The 19,581-nt window shown below is 52.7% G+C and overlaps 3 protein-coding genes across 10 annotated transcripts in view; 1 reads left to right on the forward strand and 2 right to left on the reverse strand.

Moving 5' to 3' along the window:
* RACK1 (receptor for activated C kinase 1) overlaps positions 1–16,312 on the reverse strand; it is a 21,058-nt gene extending 4,746 nt beyond the window's left edge. The window contains exons 1-6 of the mRNA XM_065044145.1: positions 16,064–16,312; positions 13,355–13,526; positions 12,653–12,800; positions 12,443–12,538; positions 4,768–4,878; positions 3,633–3,773 (exon numbers count right to left, since the gene is read on the reverse strand). Of these exons, the coding sequence (XP_064900217.1) occupies positions 3,633–3,773; positions 4,768–4,878; positions 12,443–12,538; positions 12,653–12,800; positions 13,355–13,526; positions 16,064–16,172 (777 nt within the window). The 5' untranslated portion in view covers positions 16,173–16,312. The remainder of the gene's footprint in view (positions 1–3,632; positions 3,774–4,767; positions 4,879–12,442; positions 12,539–12,652; positions 12,801–13,354; positions 13,527–16,063) is intronic.
* LOC135576865 (DNA-directed RNA polymerase II subunit RPB1-like) lies at positions 1,799–3,542 on the reverse strand. Its single transcript, XM_065044121.1, has one exon. The coding sequence runs from the start codon at positions 3,264–3,266 to the stop codon at positions 1,944–1,946; it is 1,323 nt and encodes a 440-aa protein (XP_064900193.1). The 5' UTR covers positions 3,267–3,542; the 3' UTR covers positions 1,799–1,943.
* Positions 16,194–19,581, forward strand: part of LOC102089344 (butyrophilin subfamily 2 member A2-like) — a 16,213-nt gene continuing 12,825 nt past the window's right edge. For 4 of the 8 annotated variants that reach the window (XM_065044112.1, XM_065044114.1, XM_065044115.1 and 1 more), the window contains exons 1-7: positions 16,194–16,385; positions 17,166–17,269; positions 17,446–17,477; positions 17,613–17,633; positions 17,801–17,821; positions 17,916–17,936; positions 18,177–18,197. In XM_065044112.1, coding sequence (XP_064900184.1) covers positions 16,194–16,385; positions 17,166–17,269; positions 17,446–17,477; positions 17,613–17,633; positions 17,801–17,821; positions 17,916–17,936; positions 18,177–18,197 — 412 coding nt within the window. Of the gene's footprint in view, positions 16,386–16,632; positions 17,270–17,445; positions 17,478–17,612; positions 17,634–17,800; positions 17,822–17,915; positions 17,937–18,176; positions 18,198–19,581 lie in introns of those variants that run through there. The other 4 variants (XM_065044119.1, XM_065044113.1, XM_065044120.1 and 1 more) reach the window with 4 other exon arrangements.

The raw sequence follows: 19,581 nt of genomic DNA on the forward strand, positions 1-19,581 counted from the left end.
GGAGGAACAGGAAGGGATGGAGGAGGAACAGGAAGGGATGGAGAAGGAACAGGAAGGGATGGAGAAGGAACAGGAAGGGATGGAGGAGGAACAGGAAGGGATGGAGAAGGAACAGGAAGGGATGGAGAAGGAACAGGAAGGGATGGAGGAGGAGGAGCAGGAAGGGATGGAGGAGGAACAGGAAGGGATGGAGAGGAAGGAGAACAGGAAGGGATGGAGGAGGAACAGGAAGGGATGGAGGAGGAACAGGAAGGGATGGAGGAGGAGCAGGAAGGGATGGAGGAGGAGGAGCAGGAAGGGATGGAGGAGGAGGAACAGGAAGGGATGGAGAAGGAGGAACAGGAAGGGATGGAGGAGGAGGAACAGGAAGGGATGGAGGAGGAGGAACAGGAAGGGATGGAGAGGAAGTAGAACAGGAAGGGATGGAGAGGAAGGAGGAACAGGAAGGGATGGAAGAGGAGCAGGAAGGGATGGAGAGGAAGGAGGAACAGGAAGGGATGGAGGAGGAACAGGAAGGGATGGAGGAGGAACAGGAAGGGATGGAGAAGGTTGAGCAGCTCTGAGGTGCCACCAGCAGGTCCCCGAATGCCGGAGCGGTGGCGGGCGGCTCAGAAACAGCCTCTGCGTCTCCGCACAACGCGCTCGGACGGCACCAAACGTTTCATCACGGCCCGGGGGGACAGCGGGGACAAACGGCCAGGGACACCAAACGGGGACAAACGGCCAGGGACACCAAACGGGGACAAACGGCCAGGGAGCCAAACGGGGACAAACGGCCAGGGAGCCCAAACGGGGACAAACGGCCAGGGAGCCCAAACGGGGACAAACGGCCAGGGAGCCCAAACGGGGACAAACGGACAGGGAGCCAAACGGGGACAAACGGCCAGGGAGCCCAAACGGGGACAAACGGACAGGGAGCCAAACGGGGACAAACGGACAGGGAGCCAAACGGGGACAAACGGACAGGGACACCAAACGGGGACAAACGGCCAGGGACACGAAACGGGGACAAACGGACAGGGAGCCCAAACGGGGACAAACGGGACAGGGCGCCCAAACGGGGACAAACGGACAGGGAGCCCAAACGGGGACAAACAGCCAGGGACCCCAAACGGGGACAAACGGACAGGGAGCCCAAACGGGGACAAACGGCCAGGGAGCCCAAACAGGGACAAACGGACAGGGAGCCAAACGGGGACAAACGGCCAGGGAGCCCAAACGGGGACAAACGGACAGGGAGCCAAACGGGGACAAACGGCCAGGGACACCAAACGGGGACAAACGGCCAGGGAGCCCAAACGGGGACAAACGGCCAGGGACCCCAAACGGGGACAAACGGCCAGGGAGCCCAAACGGGGACAAACGGACAGGGACCCCAAACGGGGACAAACGGACAGGGACCCCAAACGGGGACAAACGGACAGGGAGCCAAACGGGGACAAACGGCCAGGGAGCCCAAACGGGGACAAACGGCCAGGGAGCCCAAACGGGGACAAACGGCCAGGGAGCCCAAACGGGGACAAACGGACAGGGAGCCCAAACGGGGACAAATGGACAGGGAGCCCAAACGGGGACAAACGGACAGGGACACCAAACGGGGACAAACGGCCAGGGAGCCCAAACGGGGACAAACGGCCAGGGAGCCCAAACGGGGACAAACGGACAGGGACACCAAATCCACGACCTGAGGGTCTCATGACACCTCGGGGGGGACAAACCCCCAAATCTGTGACCTGGGGGGACACTGTGGGGGGCACTGGGGGGATATTGAGGGACACTGGGTGATACTGGGGGGACACTGTGGAATACTGTAGGGACACTGGGGGGACACCGGGGGATACTGGGGGACAATGGAGGATACTGGGGGGCACTGTGGGGACACTGGGGAACACTGGGGGGACATCAGGAGATACCATGGGACACTGGGGAATACTGGGAGGATACTAGAGGGACACTGGGAAATAATGGAGGACACTGGGGGGGACATTGGGGGACACTGGGGGATACTCAGGGAGCACTGGGGGGATACTGGGAGGATACTGGGGGACACTGGGTGACACTGGGTGACACTGTGGGGACATCGTGGGATACTGCGGGACACCAGGGGATACTGGGGGACACTGTGGGGACACTGGGGTATACTGGGGGACACTGGGGGGGACACTGTGGGGACATTGTGGGATACTGTGGGACACCAGGGGACACTGTGGGGACACTGGGGGGACACTGTGGGGACACTGTGGGGACACTGTGGGATACTCAGGGAGCACTGGGGGGATACTGGGAGGATACTGGGGGACACTGGGTGACACTGGGGGGACACTGTGGGGACACTGTGGGATACTGTGGGACACCAGGGGATACTGGGGGACACTGTGGGGACACTGGGGTATACTGGGGGACACTGGGGGGACACTGGGGTATACTGGGGGACACTGGGGGGACACTGGGGTATACTGGGGGACACTGGGGGGACACTGTGGAATATTGCAGGGATACTGGGGGGACATTGTGGAACACTGTAGCGATACTGGGGGATACTGGGGGGACACCAGGGGATACCGTGGGATACTGGGGAATACTGGGAGGATACTAGAGGGACACTGGGAAATAATGGAGGACATTGGGGGACACTGGGGGATACTGGGGAGATACTGGGGGACACTGGGTGACACTGTGGGGACATTGTGGGATACTGTGGGACACTGTGGGGGCACTGGGGGATACTCAGGGAGCACTGGGGGGATACTGGGAGGATACTGGGGGACACTGGGTGACACTGTGGGGACATTGTGGGATACTGGGGGACACCAGGGGATACTGGGGGACACTGTGGGGACACTGGGGGACACTGGGGGGACACTGTGGGGACATTGTGGGATACTGTGGGACACCAGGGGATACTGGGGGACACTGGGGGGACACTGAGGTATACTGGGGGACACTGGGGGGACATTGTGGGATACTGCGGGACACCAGGAGATACTGGGGGACACTGTGGGGACACTGAGGTACACTGGGGGACACTGGGGGGACACTGTGGGGACATTGTGGGATACTGTGGGACACCAGGGGATACTGGGGGACACTGTGGGGACACTGGGGGATACTGGGGGACATTGGGGGGACACTGTGGGGACATTGTGGGATACTGTGGGACACCAGGGGATACTGGGGGACACTGTGGGGACACTGGGGGATACTGGGGGACACTGGGGGGACACTGGGGGACACTGTGGAATATTGCAGGGATACTGGGGGGACATTGTGGAACACTGTAGCGATACTGGAGGGACACCAGGGGATACCGTGGGACACTGGGGAATACTGGGAGGATACTAGAGGGACACTGGGAAATAATGGAGGACACTGGGGGGACACTGGGGGACACTGTGGGGACACTGTGGGGACATTGTGGGATACTGTGGGACACCAGGGGATACTGGGGGGACACTGTGGGGACACTGGGGGATACTGGGGGACACTGTGGGGACACTGGGGTATACTGGGGGACACTGGGGGGACACTGGGGAGACACTGGGGGGACACTGGGGTATACTGGGGGACACTGTGGGGACACTGTGGAATATTGCAGGGATACTGGGGGCCCACTGGGGGCCACTGGACCATACCCAGATCTTGATGCTGGGCCCGGTGGCGGCGCAGAGCCAGTAGCGGTTGGGGCTGAAGCAGAGCGCGTTGATCACGTCCCCGCCGTCCAGCGTGTACAGGTGCTTCCCCTCGTTCAGGTCCCACAGCATGGCCTGCCCGTCCTGGGGACACCCCCGTGTCACCGCGCGGCCTCCGCCACCCCCATCCCACCCTTTGGGCCCCAAATCGCCCTTTTATTAGCCCCAAATCGGCCTTTTTTTGCCCCAAATCGGCCTTTTTTTGGCCCCAAATCGGCCTTTTTTGGCCCCAAATCGGCCTTTTTTGGCCCCAAATCGGCCTTTCTTTGGCTCCAAATTGACCCTTTTTTGCCCCCAAGTGGCTCTTTCTTGGCCCCAAATTGGCCCTTTTTTGCGCCCAAGATGCTCTTTTTCCACCCCAACTTGTGCCTTTTTTGGCCCCAAATTGGCCCCTTTCTTGCCCCAAACTGCCGCCTTTTTTTCTCCCCAAATTGATCCTGTTTTGCCCAAAATCGGCATCTTTTTGGCCCCAAATCGACCCTTTTTTGCCCCCAAGAGGCTCTTTCTCCACCCTAAATTGGCCCTTTTTTCACCCCAAATTAGCCCCTTTTTTGCCCCAAATCAGCCCCTTTTTTCCCCAAATCGGTCCTTTTTTGGCCCCAATTGGCCCCTTTTTGGGCTGATTTTTGGGGTGAAATGTGTGTTTTGGGGGCTGATTTTTGGACTGAAACATGAGGTTTTGGGGGCTGATTTTTGGGGTGAAACATGGGGAGTTTGGGCTGATTTCTGGGGTGAAACATGGAGGTTTTGGGCTGATTTTTGGGGTGAAACATGGAGGTTTTGCGCTGATTTTGGGGGCAAAACATGGGGGTTTTGGGGCTGATTTTGGTGGTGAAATACGTTGTTTTAGAGCTGATTTTTGGGGCAAAACGTGGGGTTCTGGGGCTGATTTTTGGGGTGAAACGTGGGCGTTTGGGGTTGACTTTTGGAGCTGATTTTTGGGGTGAAATGCGTGTTTTGGGGGCTGATTTTGGAGGCGAAACGTGTTTTTCGGGCTGATTTTTAAGGCTGATTTTTGGGGTGAAACGTGGGGGTTCGGGGCTGATTTTGGGGGCGAAATGTGTAGTTTTGGGCTGACCTTCCCTCCTGATGCGCAGAGGGAGCCGTCGGGGGACACGGTGACCGTGTTCAGATACCCCGTGTGCCCGATGTGGTTGGTCTTCAGTTTGCAGTTGGCCAAGTTCCACACCTGGGGGGGAAAAGGGGTTTTAATGTCACTAATGGACCCTAAATGGGGAGATTTGGGGGGGAAAAGGGGGTTTAATGTCACTAATGGACCCTAAATGGGGAGATTTGGGGGGGTAAAGGGGGTTTAATGTCACTAATGGACCCTAAATGGGGAGATTTGGGGGGGAAAAGGGGTTTTAATGTCACTAATGGACCCTAAATGGGGAGATTTGGGGGGGAAAAGGGGGTTTAATGTCACTAATGGACCCTAAATGGGGAGATTTGGGGGGGAAAAGGGGGTTTAATGTCACTAATGGACCCTAAATGGGGAGATTTGGGGGGGAAAAGGGGGTTTAATGTCACTAATGGACCCTAAATGGGGAGATTTGGGGGGTAAAAGGGGGTTTAATGTCACTAATGGACCCTAAATGGGGAGATTTGGGGGGGAAAAGGGGTTTAATGTCACTAATGGACCCTAAATGGGGAGATTTGGGGGGGAAAAGGGGTTTTTAATGTCACTAACGGACCCTAAATGGGGAGATTTGGGGGGGGAAAGGGGGTTTAATGTCACTAATGGACCCTAAATGGGGAGATTTGGGGGGGAAAAGGGGGTTTAATGTCACTAATGGACCCTAAATGGGGAGATTTGGGGGGGGAAAAGGGGGTTTAATGTCACTAATGGACCCTAAATGGGGAGATTTGGGGGGGAAAAGGGGGTTTAATGTCACTAATGGACCCTAAATGGGGAGATTTGGGGGGGAAAAGGGGGTTTAATGTCACTAACGGACCCTAAATGGGGAGATTTGGGGGGGAAAAGGGGGTTTAATGTCACTAATGGACCCTAAATGGGGAGATTTGGGGGGGAAAAGGGGTTTTAATGTCACTAATGGACCCTAAATGGGGAGATTTGGGGGGGGAAAAGGGGGTTTAATGTCACTAATGGACCCTAAATGGGGAGATTTGGGGGGGGAAAAGGGGGTTTAATGTCACTAATGGACCCTAAATGGGGAGATTTGGGGGGGGAAAAGGGGTTTTAATGTCACTAATGGACCCTAAATGGGGAGATTTGGGGGGGAAAAGGGGGTTTAATGTCACTAATGGACCCTAAATGGGGAGATTTGGGGGGAAAAGGGGGTTTAATGTCACTAATGGACCCTAAATGGGGAGATTTGGGGGGGAAAAGGGGGTTTAATGTCACTAATGGACCCTAAATGGGGAGATTTGGGGGGAAAAGGGGTTTAATGTCACTAATGGACCCTAAATGGGGAGATTTGGGGGGGGAAAAGGGGGTTTAATGTCACTAATGGACCCTAAATGGGGAGATTTGGGGGGGAAAAGGGGGTTTAATGTCACTAATGGACCCTAAATGGGGAGATTTGGGGGGGAAAAGGGGGTTTAATGTCACTAACGGACCCTAAATGGGGAGATTTGGGGGGGAAAAGGGGGTTTAATGTCACTAACGGACCCTAAATGGGGAGATTTGGGGGGGAAAAGGGGGTTTAATGTCACTAATGGACCCTAAATGGGGAGATTTGGGGGGGAAAAGGGGGTTTAATGTCACTAATGGACCCTAAATGGGGAGATTTGGGGGGGAAAAGGGGGTTTAATGTCACTAATGGACCCTAAATGGGGAGATTTTGGGGGGAAAAGGGGGTTTAATGTCACTAATGGACCCTAAATGGGGAGATTTGGGGGGGGAAAAGGGGTTTTAATGTCACTAACGGACCCTAAATGGGGAGATTTGGGGGGAAAAGGGGGTTTAATGTCACTAACGGACCCTAAATGGGGAGATTTGGGGGGAAAAGGGGTTTAATGTCACTAATGGACCCTAAATGGGGAGATTTGGGGGGGAAAAGGGGGTTTAATGTCACTAATGGACCCTAAATGGGGAGATTTGGGGGGGAAAAGGGGGTTTAATGTCACTAATGGACCCTAAATGGGGAGATTTGGGGGGGAAAAGGGGGTTTAATGTCACTAATGGACCCTAAATGGGGAGATTTGGGGGGGTAAAGGGGGTTTAATGTCACTAATGGACCCTAAATGGGGAGATTTGGGGGGTAAAAGGGGGTTTAATGTCACTAATGGACCCTAAATGGGGAGATTTGGGGGGGAAAAGGGGGTTTAATGTCACTAATGGACCCTAAATGGGGAGATTTGGGGGGGAAAAGGGGGTTTAATGTCACTAATGGACCCTAAATGGGGAGATTTGGGGGGGAAAAGGGGGTTTAATGTCACTAATGGACCCTAAATGGGGAGATTTGGGGGGGAAAAGGGGGTTTAATGTCACTAACGGACCCTAAATGGGGAGATTTGGGGGGGAAAAGGGGGTTTAATGTCACTAATGGACCCTAAATGGGGAGATTTGGGGGGGAAAAGGGTTTTAATGTCACTAACAGACCCTAAATGGGGAGATTTGGGGGGGAAAAGGGGGTTTAATGTCACTAATGGACCCTAAATGGGGAGATTTGGGGGGGAAAAGGGGGTTTAATGTCACTAATGGACCCTAAATGTGGAGATTTGGGGGGGAAAAGGGGGTTTAATGTCACTAATGGACCCTAAATGGGGAGATTTGGGGGGGAAAAGGGGGTTTAATGTCACTAATGGACCCTAAATGTGGAGATTTGGGGGGGAAAAGGGGGTTTAATGTCAGTAATGGACCCTAAATGGGGAGATTTGGGGGGGAAAAGGGGGTTTAATGTCACTAATGGACCCTAAATGGGGAGATTTTGGGGGGAAAAGGGGGTTTAATGTCACTAATGGACCCTAAATGGGGAGATTTGGGGGGGAAAAGGGGTTTAATGTCACTAATGGACCCTAAATGGGGAGATTTGGGGGGGAAAAGGGGTTTAATGTCACTAATGGACCCTAAATGGGGAGATTTGGGGGGGAAAAGGGGTTTAATGTCACTAATGGACCCTAAATGGGGAGATTTGGGGGGGAAAAGGGGGTTTAATGTCACTAATGGACCCTAAATGGGGAGATTTGGGGGGGAAAAGGGGTTTAATGTCACTAATGGACCCTAAATGGGGAGATTTGGGGGGGAAAAGGGGGTTTAATGTCACTAATGGACCCTAAATGGGGAGATTTTGGGGGGAAAAGGGGGTTTAATGTCACTAATGGACCCTAAATGGGGAGATTTGGGGGGGGAAAAGGGGTTTTAATGTCACTAACGGACCCTAAATGGGGAGATTTGGGGGGAAAAGGGGTTTAATGTCACTAACGGACCCTAAATGGGGAGATTTGGGGGGGAAAAGGGGGTTTAATGTCACTAATGGACCCTAAATGGGGAGATTTGGGGGGGAAAAGGGGGTTTAATGTCACTAATGGACCCTAAATGGGGAGATTTGGGGGGGAAAAGGGGGTTTAATGTCACTAATGGACCCTAAATGGGGAGAATTGGGGGGGAAAAGGGGGTTTAATGTCAGTAATGGACCCTAAATGGGGAGATTTGGGGGGGAAAAGGGGGTTTAATGTCACTAATGGACCCTAAATGGGGAGATTTGGGGGGGAAAAGGGGGTTTTAATGTCACTAATGGACCCTAAATGGGGAGATTTGGGGGGGAAAAGGGGGTTTAATGTCACTAATGGACCCTAAATGGGGAGATTTGGGGGGGAAAAGGGGGTTTAATGTCACTAATGGACCCTAAATGGGGAGATTTGGGGGGGAAAAGGGGGTTTAATGTCACTAATGGACCCTAAATGGGGAGATTTGGGGGGGAAAAGGGGGTTTAATGTCACTAATGGACCCTAAATGGGGAGATTTGGGGGGGAAAAGGGGGTTTAATGTCACTAATGGACCCTAAATGGGGAGATTTGGGGGGGAAAAGGGGGTTTAATGTCACTAATGGACCCTAAATGGGGAGATTTGGGGGGGAAAAGGGGGTTTAATGTCACTAACGGACCCTAAATGGGGAGATTTGGGGGGGGAAAGGGGGTTTAATGTCACTAATGGACCCTAAATGGGGTGATTTGGGGGGGAAAAGGGGGTTTAATGTCACTAATGGACCCTAAATGGGGAGATTTGGGGGGAAAAAGGGGGTTTAATGTCACTAATGGACCCTAAATGGGGAGATTTGGGGGGGGAAAAGGGGGTTTAATGTCACTAATGGACCCTAAATGGGGAGATCTGGGGGGGAAAAGGGGGTTTAATGTCACTAATGGACCCTAAATGGGGAGATTTGGGGGGGTAAAGGGGGTTTAATGTCACTAATGGACCCTAAATGGGGAGATTTGGGGGGGAAAAGGGGGTTTAATGTCACTAATGGACCCTAAATGGGGAGATTTGGGGGGGAAAAGGGGGTTTTAATGTCACTAATGGACCCTAAATGGGGAGATTTGGGGGGGAAAAGGGGGTTTAATGTCACTAATGGACCCTAAATGGGGAGATTTGGGGGGGTAAAGGGGTTTTAATGTCACTAATGGACCCTAAATGGGGAGATTTGGGGGGGAAAAGGGGGTTTAATGTCACTAATGGACCCTAAATGGGGAGATTTGGGGGGGAAAAGGGGGTTTTAATGTCACTAATGGACCCTAAATGGGGAGATTTGGGGGGGAAAAGGGGGTTTAATGTCACTAATGGACCCTAAATGGGGAGATTTGGGGGGGAAAAAGGGGTTTAATGTCACTAATGGACCCTAAATGGGGAGATTTGGGGGGGAAAAGGGGGTTTAATGTCACTAATGGACCCTAAATGGGGAGATTTGGGGGGGAAAAGGGGGTTTAATGTCAGTAATGGACCCTAAATGGGGAGATTTGGGGGGGAAAAGGGGGTTTAATGTCACTAATGGACCCTAAATGGGGAGATTTGGGGGGGAAAAGGGGTTTTAATGTCACTAATGGACCCTAAATGGGGAGATTTGGGGCGGAAAAGGGGGTTTAATGTCACTAATGGACCCTAAATGGGGAGATTTGGGGGGGAAAAGGGGGTTTAATGTCACTAATGGACCCTAAATGGGGAGATTTGGGGGGAAAAAGGGGTTTTAATGTCACTAATGGACCCTAAATGGGGAGATTTGGGGGGGAAAAGGGGGTTTAATGTCACTAATGGACCCTAAATGGGGAGATTTGGGGGGGAAAAGGGGGTTTAATGTCACTAATGGACCCTAAATGGGGAGATTTGGGGGGGAAAAGGGGGTTTAATGTCACTAATGGACCCTAAATGGGGAGATTTGGGGGGTAAAGGGGTTTTAATGTCACTAATGGACCCTAAATGGGGAGATTTGGGGGGGAAAAGGGGGTTTAATGTCACTAATGGACCCTAAATGGGGAGATTTGGGGGGGAAAAGGGGGTTTAATGTCACTAATGGACCCTAAATGGGGAGATTTGGGGGGGAAAAGGGGGTTTAATGTCACTAATGGACCCTAAATGGGGAGATTTGGGGGGGGAAAAGGGGGTTTAATGTCACTAATGGACCCTAAATGGGGAGATTTGGGGGGGAAAAGGGGGTTTAATGTCACTAATGGACCCTAAATGGGGAGATTTGGGGGGGAAAAGGGGGTTTAATGTCACTAACGGACCCTAAATGGGGAGATTTGGGGGGGAAAAGGGGTTTTAATGTCACTAACGGACCCTAAATGGGGAGATTTGGGGGGGAAAAGGGGGTTTAATGTCACTAACGGACCCTAAATGGGGAGATTTGGGGGGGAAAAGGGGGTTTAATGTCACTAACGGACCCTAAATGGGGAGATTTGGGGGGGAAAAGGGGTTTAATGTCACTAATGGACCCTAAATGGGGAGATTTGGGGGGGAAAAGGGGTTTAATGTCACTAATGGACCCTAAATGGGGAGATTTGGGGGGGAAAAGGGGGTTTAATGTCACTAATGGACCCTAAATGGGGAGATTTGGGGGGGAAAAGGGGGTTTAATGTCACTAATGGACCCTAAATGGGGAGATTTGGGGGGGAAAAGGGGGTTTAATGTCACTAATGGACCCTAAATGGGGAGATTTGGGGGGGAAAAGGGGGTTTAATGTCACTAATGGACCCTAAATGGGGAGATTTGGGGGGTAAAGGGGTTTTAATGTCACTAATGGACCCTAAATGGGGAGATTTGGGGGGGAAAAGGGGGTTTAATGTCACTAATGGACCCTAAATGGGGAGATTTGGGGGGGAAAAGGGGGTTTAATGTCACTAATGGACCCTAAATGGGGAGATTTGGGGGGGAAAAGGGGGTTTAATGTCACTAATGGACCCTAAATGGGGAGATTTGGGGGGGGAAAAGGGGGTTTAATGTCACTAATGGACCCTAAATGGGGAGATTTGGGGGGGAAAAGGGGGTTTAATGTCACTAATGGACCCTAAATGGGGAGATTTGGGGGGGAAAAGGGGGTTTAATGTCACTAACGGACCCTAAATGGGGAGATTTGGGGGGGAAAAGGGGTTTTAATGTCACTAACGGACCCTAAATGGGGAGATTTGGGGGGGAAAAGGGGGTTTAATGTCACTAACGGACCCTAAATGGGGAGATTTGGGGGGGAAAAGGGGGTTTAATGTCACTAACGGACCCTAAATGGGGAGATTTGGGGGGGAAAAGGGGTTTAATGTCACTAATGGACCCTAAATGGGGAGATTTGGGGGGGAAAAGGGGTTTAATGTCACTAATGGACCCTAAATGGGGAGATTTGGGGGGGAAAAGGGGGTTTAATGTCACTAATGGACCCTAAATGGGGAGATTTGGGGGGGAAAAGGGGGTTTAATGTCACTAATGGACCCTAAATGGGGAGATTTGGGGGGGAAAAGGGGGTTTAATGTCACTAATGGACCCTAAATGGGGAGATTTGGGGGGGAAAAGGGGGTTTAATGTCACTAATGGACCCTAAATGGGGAGATTTGGGGGGAAAAACGACACACAGAGAGATAAAAAGGGGGTTAAACGAAACTAATGTGCCCTAAATCTGGGGGTTTGGCAGGAAAAACATCACAATTTGGCGGGAAAAACTCCCACAATTTGGCGGGAAAACCCCCCCACAATCTGGCGGGAAAACCCCCCCACAATCTGGCGGGAAAACCCCCCCACAATTTGGCGGGAAAACCCCCCCACAATTTGGCGGGAAAAACCCCCCACAATTTGGCGGGAAAAACCCCCACAATTTGGCGGGAAAAACCCCCCACAATCTGGCGGGAAAAACCCCCCACAATCTGGCGGGAAAAACCCCCCACAATCTGGCGGGAAAAACCCCCCACAATCTGGCGGGAAAAACCCCCCACAATCTGGCGGGAAAAACCCCCCACAATCTGGCGGGAAAAACCCCCCACAATTTGGCGGGAAAAACCCCCCACAATCTGGCGGGAAAAACCCCCCACAATCTGGCGGGAAAAACCCCCCAATATTTGGCGGGAAAAACCCCCCACAATTTGGCGGGAAAAAAACCCCACAATTTGGCGGGAAAACCCCCCACAATTTGGCGGGAAAAACCCCCCACAATTTGGCGGGAAAAAGGGGATTAAACATCACGACCATACCATAAAAAGGGGATAAAAGGGAAAGAAAACCACATGGGGAGGATAGAAACGAGTTAAACGTCGCTACCAAACCCTAAATCTTCCTATTTTTTGGGGGGGAAAAAGCAGGTTTTGATCGATTTCACCTTAACGAGCTTGTCCCATCCGCAGGACACAATGATGGGGTTGCTGCTGTTGGGCGAGAACCGCACGCACGACACCCATTCCGAGTGACTTTCATCCTGAAACACACAAAACCACGCTGAGCAAAACACCGAGCGACGCTTCCCGGGCCCAAAACCACCCGTTTTCTCCCCAAAATCCACCCGGGGGGGGGTGGTTGTTTCAAGTCCCACCTGCACCGTGTATTTGCAGACGCCCAGAGTGTTCCAGAGCTTGATGGTTTTATCACGGGAGCCCGAGACAATCTGGCGGTTGTCGGAGGAAAAGGCCACGCTCAGCACGTCCTTGGTGTGGCCAACGAAGCGCCGGGTGGTCGTGCCGCTGCGGGGGGTGGAAACGCCAAATTTCGCATCGAAACCGCGCCAAAAACGGGCAAAAAATTCATATATTGGGTGAAAACAACACGCCGAGCGCGTTACGAAACGCTACAAAGCTCCGGTTGCGTTTGCCTTCAATATGTTAAAAATGAGGCGACTTGGCGCCGCTTGCTCAACAATCATAGCGGTAATTCAGCACCAAAACGAGCCAAAAATGAGTTTAACCCCCCCTTGTGTGTCTCTCCCGTCATAATTGCAGGACGTGCTCGTCAGATCCCGGGGGATCGTCAGGTTTTTGCGTCATGTTTAATCATTGGGAGAAAATGAGGTAATTTGGGGGAGATTCGGCCTTTTCTGCGCTCGGGATGGCGGTGGGATGAAAACCACCCAAAAATCATAATTTAAATTATTTCTTTGTGCGGTTTAAGCGATTCCGGGGGGAAAACGTGATGTTTCTAACACCGTTTCCGCTCATCCCGGGACGTCCAAATCCATTTCTGGATGTACCGAATCGCCTCGGTTTCGCTTTTTGGACCCAAAAGCCCGTCGGTGACTCACGTGGTGAGGTCCCAAAGGCGCAAAGTCCCGTCCCAGGAGCCCGAGAGGGCGAATTGCCCGTCCGAGGAGATAACGACGTCGCTAACGAAGTGCGAGTGGCCGCGCAGAGCGCGCTGCGGGATCCCGTAGTTGGTCTCGTCCCGCGTCAGCTTCCACATGATGATGGTTTTGTCTGGGGGGAAATGGGGAATGAAATGGGGTGGTCGCCCCTTCCCCCCCCTAATCCTCAATGCATGGTCTCCCCCAAACACCCCCGTCCCTTACAATGGTCTCGCCATTAACATCCCCCTCCCAATAGTCTGGTCTGACCCTTATCCCCCTCGTGCCAGGTCAATGGTCTCACTTAAACATCTCCCCCCGCTTCTGATGGTCTCCCCCTAAAACCACCTCCCCCTTGAGTCAATGGTCTCTCCCAAACTCCCCCTTCACCTTCCCAATGGTCTTCCCCAAACACCCCCTCCATTTAAAACGGTCTCCCCCTAAGATCCCCCCACTTTGGGCTGATGGTCTCCCCCAAACACCCCCTCCATTCACAATGGTCTCCCCCTAAAACGATGTCCCCCTTGAATCAATGGTCTCCATCAAACACCCCCTCCATTTACAATGGTCTCCCCCAAGACCCCCCCCATTGGGCTGATGGTCTCTTCCTAAAACCACCTCCCCCTCGAGTCAATGGTCTCCCCCAAACACCCCCTCCATTTACAATGGTCTCCCCCTAAGACCCCCCCATTGGGCTGATGGTCTCCTAAAACCACCTCCCCCTCGAGTCAATGGTCTCCCCCAAACACCCCCTCCATTTACAATGGTGTCCCCCTAAACATCCCCTTCCCAATAGTCTCCATCAACTCTCATTCCCACCTCCAAGATTGGTCAATGGTCTCCCCCAAACACCCCCTTCACCTTCCCCATGGTCTCCCCCTGCTCTGGGCTGACGGTCTCCCCCAAACACCCCCTCCATTCACAATGGTCTCCCCCTAAGATCCCCCCCATTGGGCTGATGGTCTCCCCCAAACACCCCCTCCATTCACAATGGTCACAGAATCAATGTCAGGGATTGGAAGGGACCTCGAAAGATCATCTGTTGTGGAGCAGGAACACCCAGATGAGGTGACACAGGAACCAGGCGGGTTTAAATGTCTCGGAGGAGACTCCACAACCCCCCTGGGCAGCCTGGGCCAGGCTCTGCCACCCTCACCCCCAACAAGTTGCTTCTCAAATTTAAGTGGAACCTCCTGTGTTCCAGTTTGTCCCCACTGCCCCTTGTCCTATTGTCACCGATGGCTCCATCCTCCTGACACTCCCCCTTTCCATACTGATCACCATTAATATTAATATCACCCCACTCTCCTCCAGCTCCAGAGCCCCAGCTCCCTCAGCCTTTCCTCACACGGGAGATGCTCCACTCCCTGCAGCATCTTCATGGCTGGTCTCCCATCCAAGCACTGACCGGGCCCGACCCTGCTTAGCTTCCCACATCACATGAGATGGGGCGTTCTCTGGGGGCTGTGGCTGCATATATTATATACATATACATACATATGACTTCCCCAAGTGTATCCTGATAGCATCTCAACTAAACCCTTTATTCAAGGGCAGAGCAGAGGGGCAGGAGAACCTCTCTGGACCAGCTGGTCTCCCATCCAAGCACTGACCCGGCCCGACCCTGCTTAGCTTCCCACATCACATGAGATGGGGCGTGCTCAGGGGGCTGTGGCTGTATATATTTTATATATATGTTCCCCAAGTGCACCCTGACAGGATCTGAACTAAACCCTTTATTTAAGGATAGAGCAGAGGGGCAGGAGAACCTCTCTGACCTACTGACCACCCCCTTCTAACCCACCCCAGGTACCATTGGCCTTCATGGTCTCCCATCCAAGCACTGACCGGGGCCGACCCTGCTTAGCTTCCCAGATCACATGAGATGGGGCGATCCCAGGACGCTGTGGCTGCACTTATTATACATATATATATAAGTTCCCCAAGTGTATCCTGATAGTATCTGAACGAAACCCTTTACTCAAGGGCAGAGCAGAGAGGCAGGAGAACCTCTCTGACCTACCAACCACCCCCTTCTAACCCCCCCAGGTCCCATTGGCTTCCTGGCCACAAGGGCCCAGTGCTGGCTCATGGTCACCCTGCTGTCCCCAGGACCCCCAGGTCCCTTGTCACCGCTCCACCAGCCCGTTCCCAACTTCCACTGGACCCTGGGGCTGTTCTGCCCGGATACAACACTCTGCACTTGTTCTAGTGCATTGAATCCCCCTCCCCAGCCTGCCCAGGTCTCTGGTGGCAGCACAGCTCCCATTGTCACCACTGCTCCCAGTTTGGTGCCACCAGCACAGTCACTCTGCTCCCTCACCCAACTCATTGATGAATACATTGGATAATACTGGTCCCAGTACCGACCCTCGAGGGACTCCACTATGACCAATGGTCTCCCCCAAACACCCCCTTCACCTTCCCCATGGTCTCCTCCTGCCCTGGGCTGATGGTCTCCCCCAAACACCCCCTCCATTTACAGTGGTCTCCACCTAAGACCCACACATTGGGCTGATGGTCTCCCCATAAAACTACTCCCCTCTCAGCTCCCCCCTCCCCTTTCGATGGTCTCCCCTAATCAGCCCCCCCCTCCTTTTTCGATGGTCTCTCCCAATCAGCCCCCCCTCCCCTTCCGATGGTCTCCTCCGCCCCCCCCCCACCCCTCACCCCGCGATGCGGAGAGAATCATGTCCGGGAACTGCGGGGTGGTGGCGATCTGGGTCACCCAGCCATTGTGGCCCTTCAGGGTCCCCCGCAGGGTCATCTGCTCCGTCATGGCGGCGGCGATGAAGGGCCGATGGCGGCGGATTCAACGGAGGCCCCGGCCCGGTCCCGTCCGGCCGCCACTACCCTCTGCCAACGCGGGGACAGGAAAAGAACGAGGTGGTGTCCGGCGGAAGCGGAAGTAGCCTTGCAGCTGTACGGCAGCATGGCGGCGCTCAGGGCAACATGGCGGCGCGCAGGGCGCTGTACGGAAAGAGGTGTAGGGGTGAGTGTTGGTGGTGGGGGGAGAATTTGGGGGGCTGATTGTGGGATGGGGGGGTGGATCGTGAGGGACAGGGGGACAGAGCTTGTTTTGGGGGCCCTGGGGGACAGGGGTACGTGGGGGATACGGAGAGCCGGAGGAGGGCAACATGGCGGCAGAGTGGCGGCCTGTGGGGGACAAGGGAAGAATTTGGGGGCCTGTGGGGGACAGGGGCGGATTTTGGGGGCTGGTGGTGGGATGAGGGGGGCTGTGGGGGACAGGATTTAAGGCAATAAACCAATTTTAAGCTTTAAAATTCCGGTTTTCATAAGAAAATCGCCCAGAAAACCACCCTGACTCCACAGGCACAACCAGGCCCTCAGGGACCTGCTAACGAAGATTCGGCCGCTGATGAGCTTTTACTAATTAATTTTCACATCTTAAATTCCCCCCTAGCCCTTCCTAAGGGCTTCAAATGAACACCCACAAGCACCAAAATCCAAGACGCTTCGTCTTCCCGGGCCGCGTCACCTTCGCTAATTAACACCACGAGTAATTTAGGAGCCGTGGTGTCGATTTCTGCTTGAAAATATGATTATTTTTAATTGGTTTTCTTCTGTTTTTCCTCTCCGGATCCTATTCGGGTTGTATCTATATCAGGATCCTGCTCCTCGGCATTTGAACCGGCTAAAATTAGATGGTTGGTTCATCCCTCCCGGCGCAGCTGTCGCCTCCGCCCCCAAATTAATTAAAATAAAGCGACTCTGTGTAACATTTTCCTCATGATCCGCCAAAAATCTGCAGCACGGACCAACCCCCACCTCAAAACAACCATTTCTGGCGCCGGGAGTGAAAAATAACACCTTTAAATCCAATTTGGCATCGTTAAAACTCAACCCTGACGCTCGGTGAGTCTTATTATTAATTACTACGAGGGGGGAAATAAGCTAATTTGGGTTTATTCACGGGGGGTTTAGTGTGAAAAACACACCAGAAAATTCAATTATAGTGATTTTCTCGTCCAATTTCAGCGATTTAGCAAGAAAAATGGGGCGTTTTTAATTGTTTCTGCTCATCCCAACAGGTCCAAGAAGCTCCCGGTGACGATGGAGTCGGGTACGGATCAATATATTTATTAACGCCACACCCAAATAACCCAATTTTGCCCCATTTGAGGGTGTTTAGTCTCTTTTTTTCCTATTTTTTTACCGTTTTTAATGTTTTTACCTTTATTTGGTCTTTTTTTTGAAGGGAAAAGGAGCGCGGATCTCGGTAGGTGATTTTATTCCCTTTTCCCCTCACAGTAAACCTCATTATTCTACATCTCATGGCCAATAAAGAACATAAATATACATTATAACCCAATTCCTCTAGTGCAAATTCAGAAAAACCCACCAAAATACTCATCATTTAGGGCTGAATTTTCTGTTTCTTTGTAGAACAACGAGATGCAAAAATCAGTAAGTTGCGATTTTTTGCTGGTTTTCCCCCCTTTTCTTCTGGTCAAAACTCGGGGGTAAAGCCTTGAATTCGTCTTTATTTTGTTATTTTAAGGGAAATTAACGGAAGAATTTGGTGAGTTATTCACTTTCCTTAATCCTCCCGATATTTCCATTTGTTAATGTCTTGTATATATTTATTTTCTATTTACTTTCATGCATTTATTCGTATTTTATATGAATTTATTACTTGATTTCCAGTGTATTTATTATTGCGGTTTATATTTTTCTAACTATGTTTTTCTCTTTTCTTTATTATTAATTTTTCAATCTCCAAATACACACTTTCTTCTCTATATATTTTTATGCCCATTAGAAGAAAGCGACACCGAACATGGTGAGTGTGGATTTGGGGTCTCCCCCAAACACCCCCTCCATTCACAATGGTCTCCCCCTAAGTCCCCCCCCATTGGGCTGGTGGTCTCCCCCAAACACCCCCTCCATTCACAATGGTCTCCCCCTAAGACCCCCCCCCACATTGGGCTGGTGGTCTCCCCCAAACACCCCCTCCATTCACAATGGTCTCCCCCAAACACCCTCCCATTGGTCTGATGGTCTCCCCCAAGCACCCCCTCCATTCACAATGGTCTCCCCCTAAGACCCCCCCCATTGGGCTGATGGTCTCCCCCAAACACCCCCTCCATTCACAATGGTCTCCCCCTAAGACCCCCCCTCATTGGGCTGATGGTCTCCCCCTAAACCACCTCCTCCTTGAGTCAATGGTCTCCCCCAAACACCCCCTTCACCTACCGAATGGTCTCCCCCAAACAAAGTCTCCGTTTACAATGGTCTCCCCCTAAGACCCCCCCACATTGTGCTGGTGGTCTCCCCCAAACACCCCCTCCACTCACAATGGTCTCCCCCTAAGACCCCCCCCATTGGGCTGATGGTCTCCCCCAAACACCCCCTCTGTTCACAGTGGTCTCCCCCTAAGACCCCCCCCCCCATTGGTCTGATGGTCTCCCCCAGACACCCCCTCCATTCACAATGGTCTCCCCCTAAGTCCCCCCCCCATTGGTCTGATGGTCTCCCCCAAACACCCCCTCCATTCACAATGGTCTCCCCCTAAGTCCCCCCACATTGGGCTGATGGTCTCCCCCAAGCACCCCCTCCATTCACAATGGTCTCCCCCTAAGTCCCCCCACATTGGGCTGATGGTCTCCCCCAAACACCCCCTCCATTCACAATGGTCTCCCCCTAAGACCCCCCCCCCCATTGGGCTGATGGTCTCCCCCAAACACCCCCTCCATTCACAATGGTCTCCCCCTAATACCCCCCTCCATTGGGGTGATGTTCCCCCCTACAACCACCTCCCCCCTTGAGTCAATGGTCTCCCCCAAACACCCCCTCCATTCACAATGGTCTCCCCCAAACACCCCCCCATTGGGCTGATGGTCTCCCCCAAGCACCCCCTCCATTCACAATGGTCTCCCCCTAAGACCCCCCCCCATTGGGCTGATGGTCTCCCCCAAGCACCCCCTCCATTCACAATGGTCTCCCCCTAAGACCCCCCCCCCCCATTGGGCTGATGGTCTCTCCCTACAACCACCTCCCCCTTGAGTCAATGCTCTACATATAATTTTTAACGTTTTAATTTTTAATCCCTTCTCATCAACCTTGTGCAATTAAAACGTGATTTTACCCCGGGTTGTGTCTTTGATTTAAAGCCGATATTAATTTATTTGCTTTGATTTAAGGCAAATCACTGCAGAGCTGGGTAA

The sequence above is a fragment of the Columba livia genome, chromosome 32 (assembly GCF_036013475.1).
Source record: "Columba livia isolate bColLiv1 breed racing homer chromosome 32, bColLiv1.pat.W.v2, whole genome shotgun sequence".
NCBI classification, from domain to species: domain Eukaryota; kingdom Metazoa; phylum Chordata; class Aves; order Columbiformes; family Columbidae; genus Columba; species Columba livia.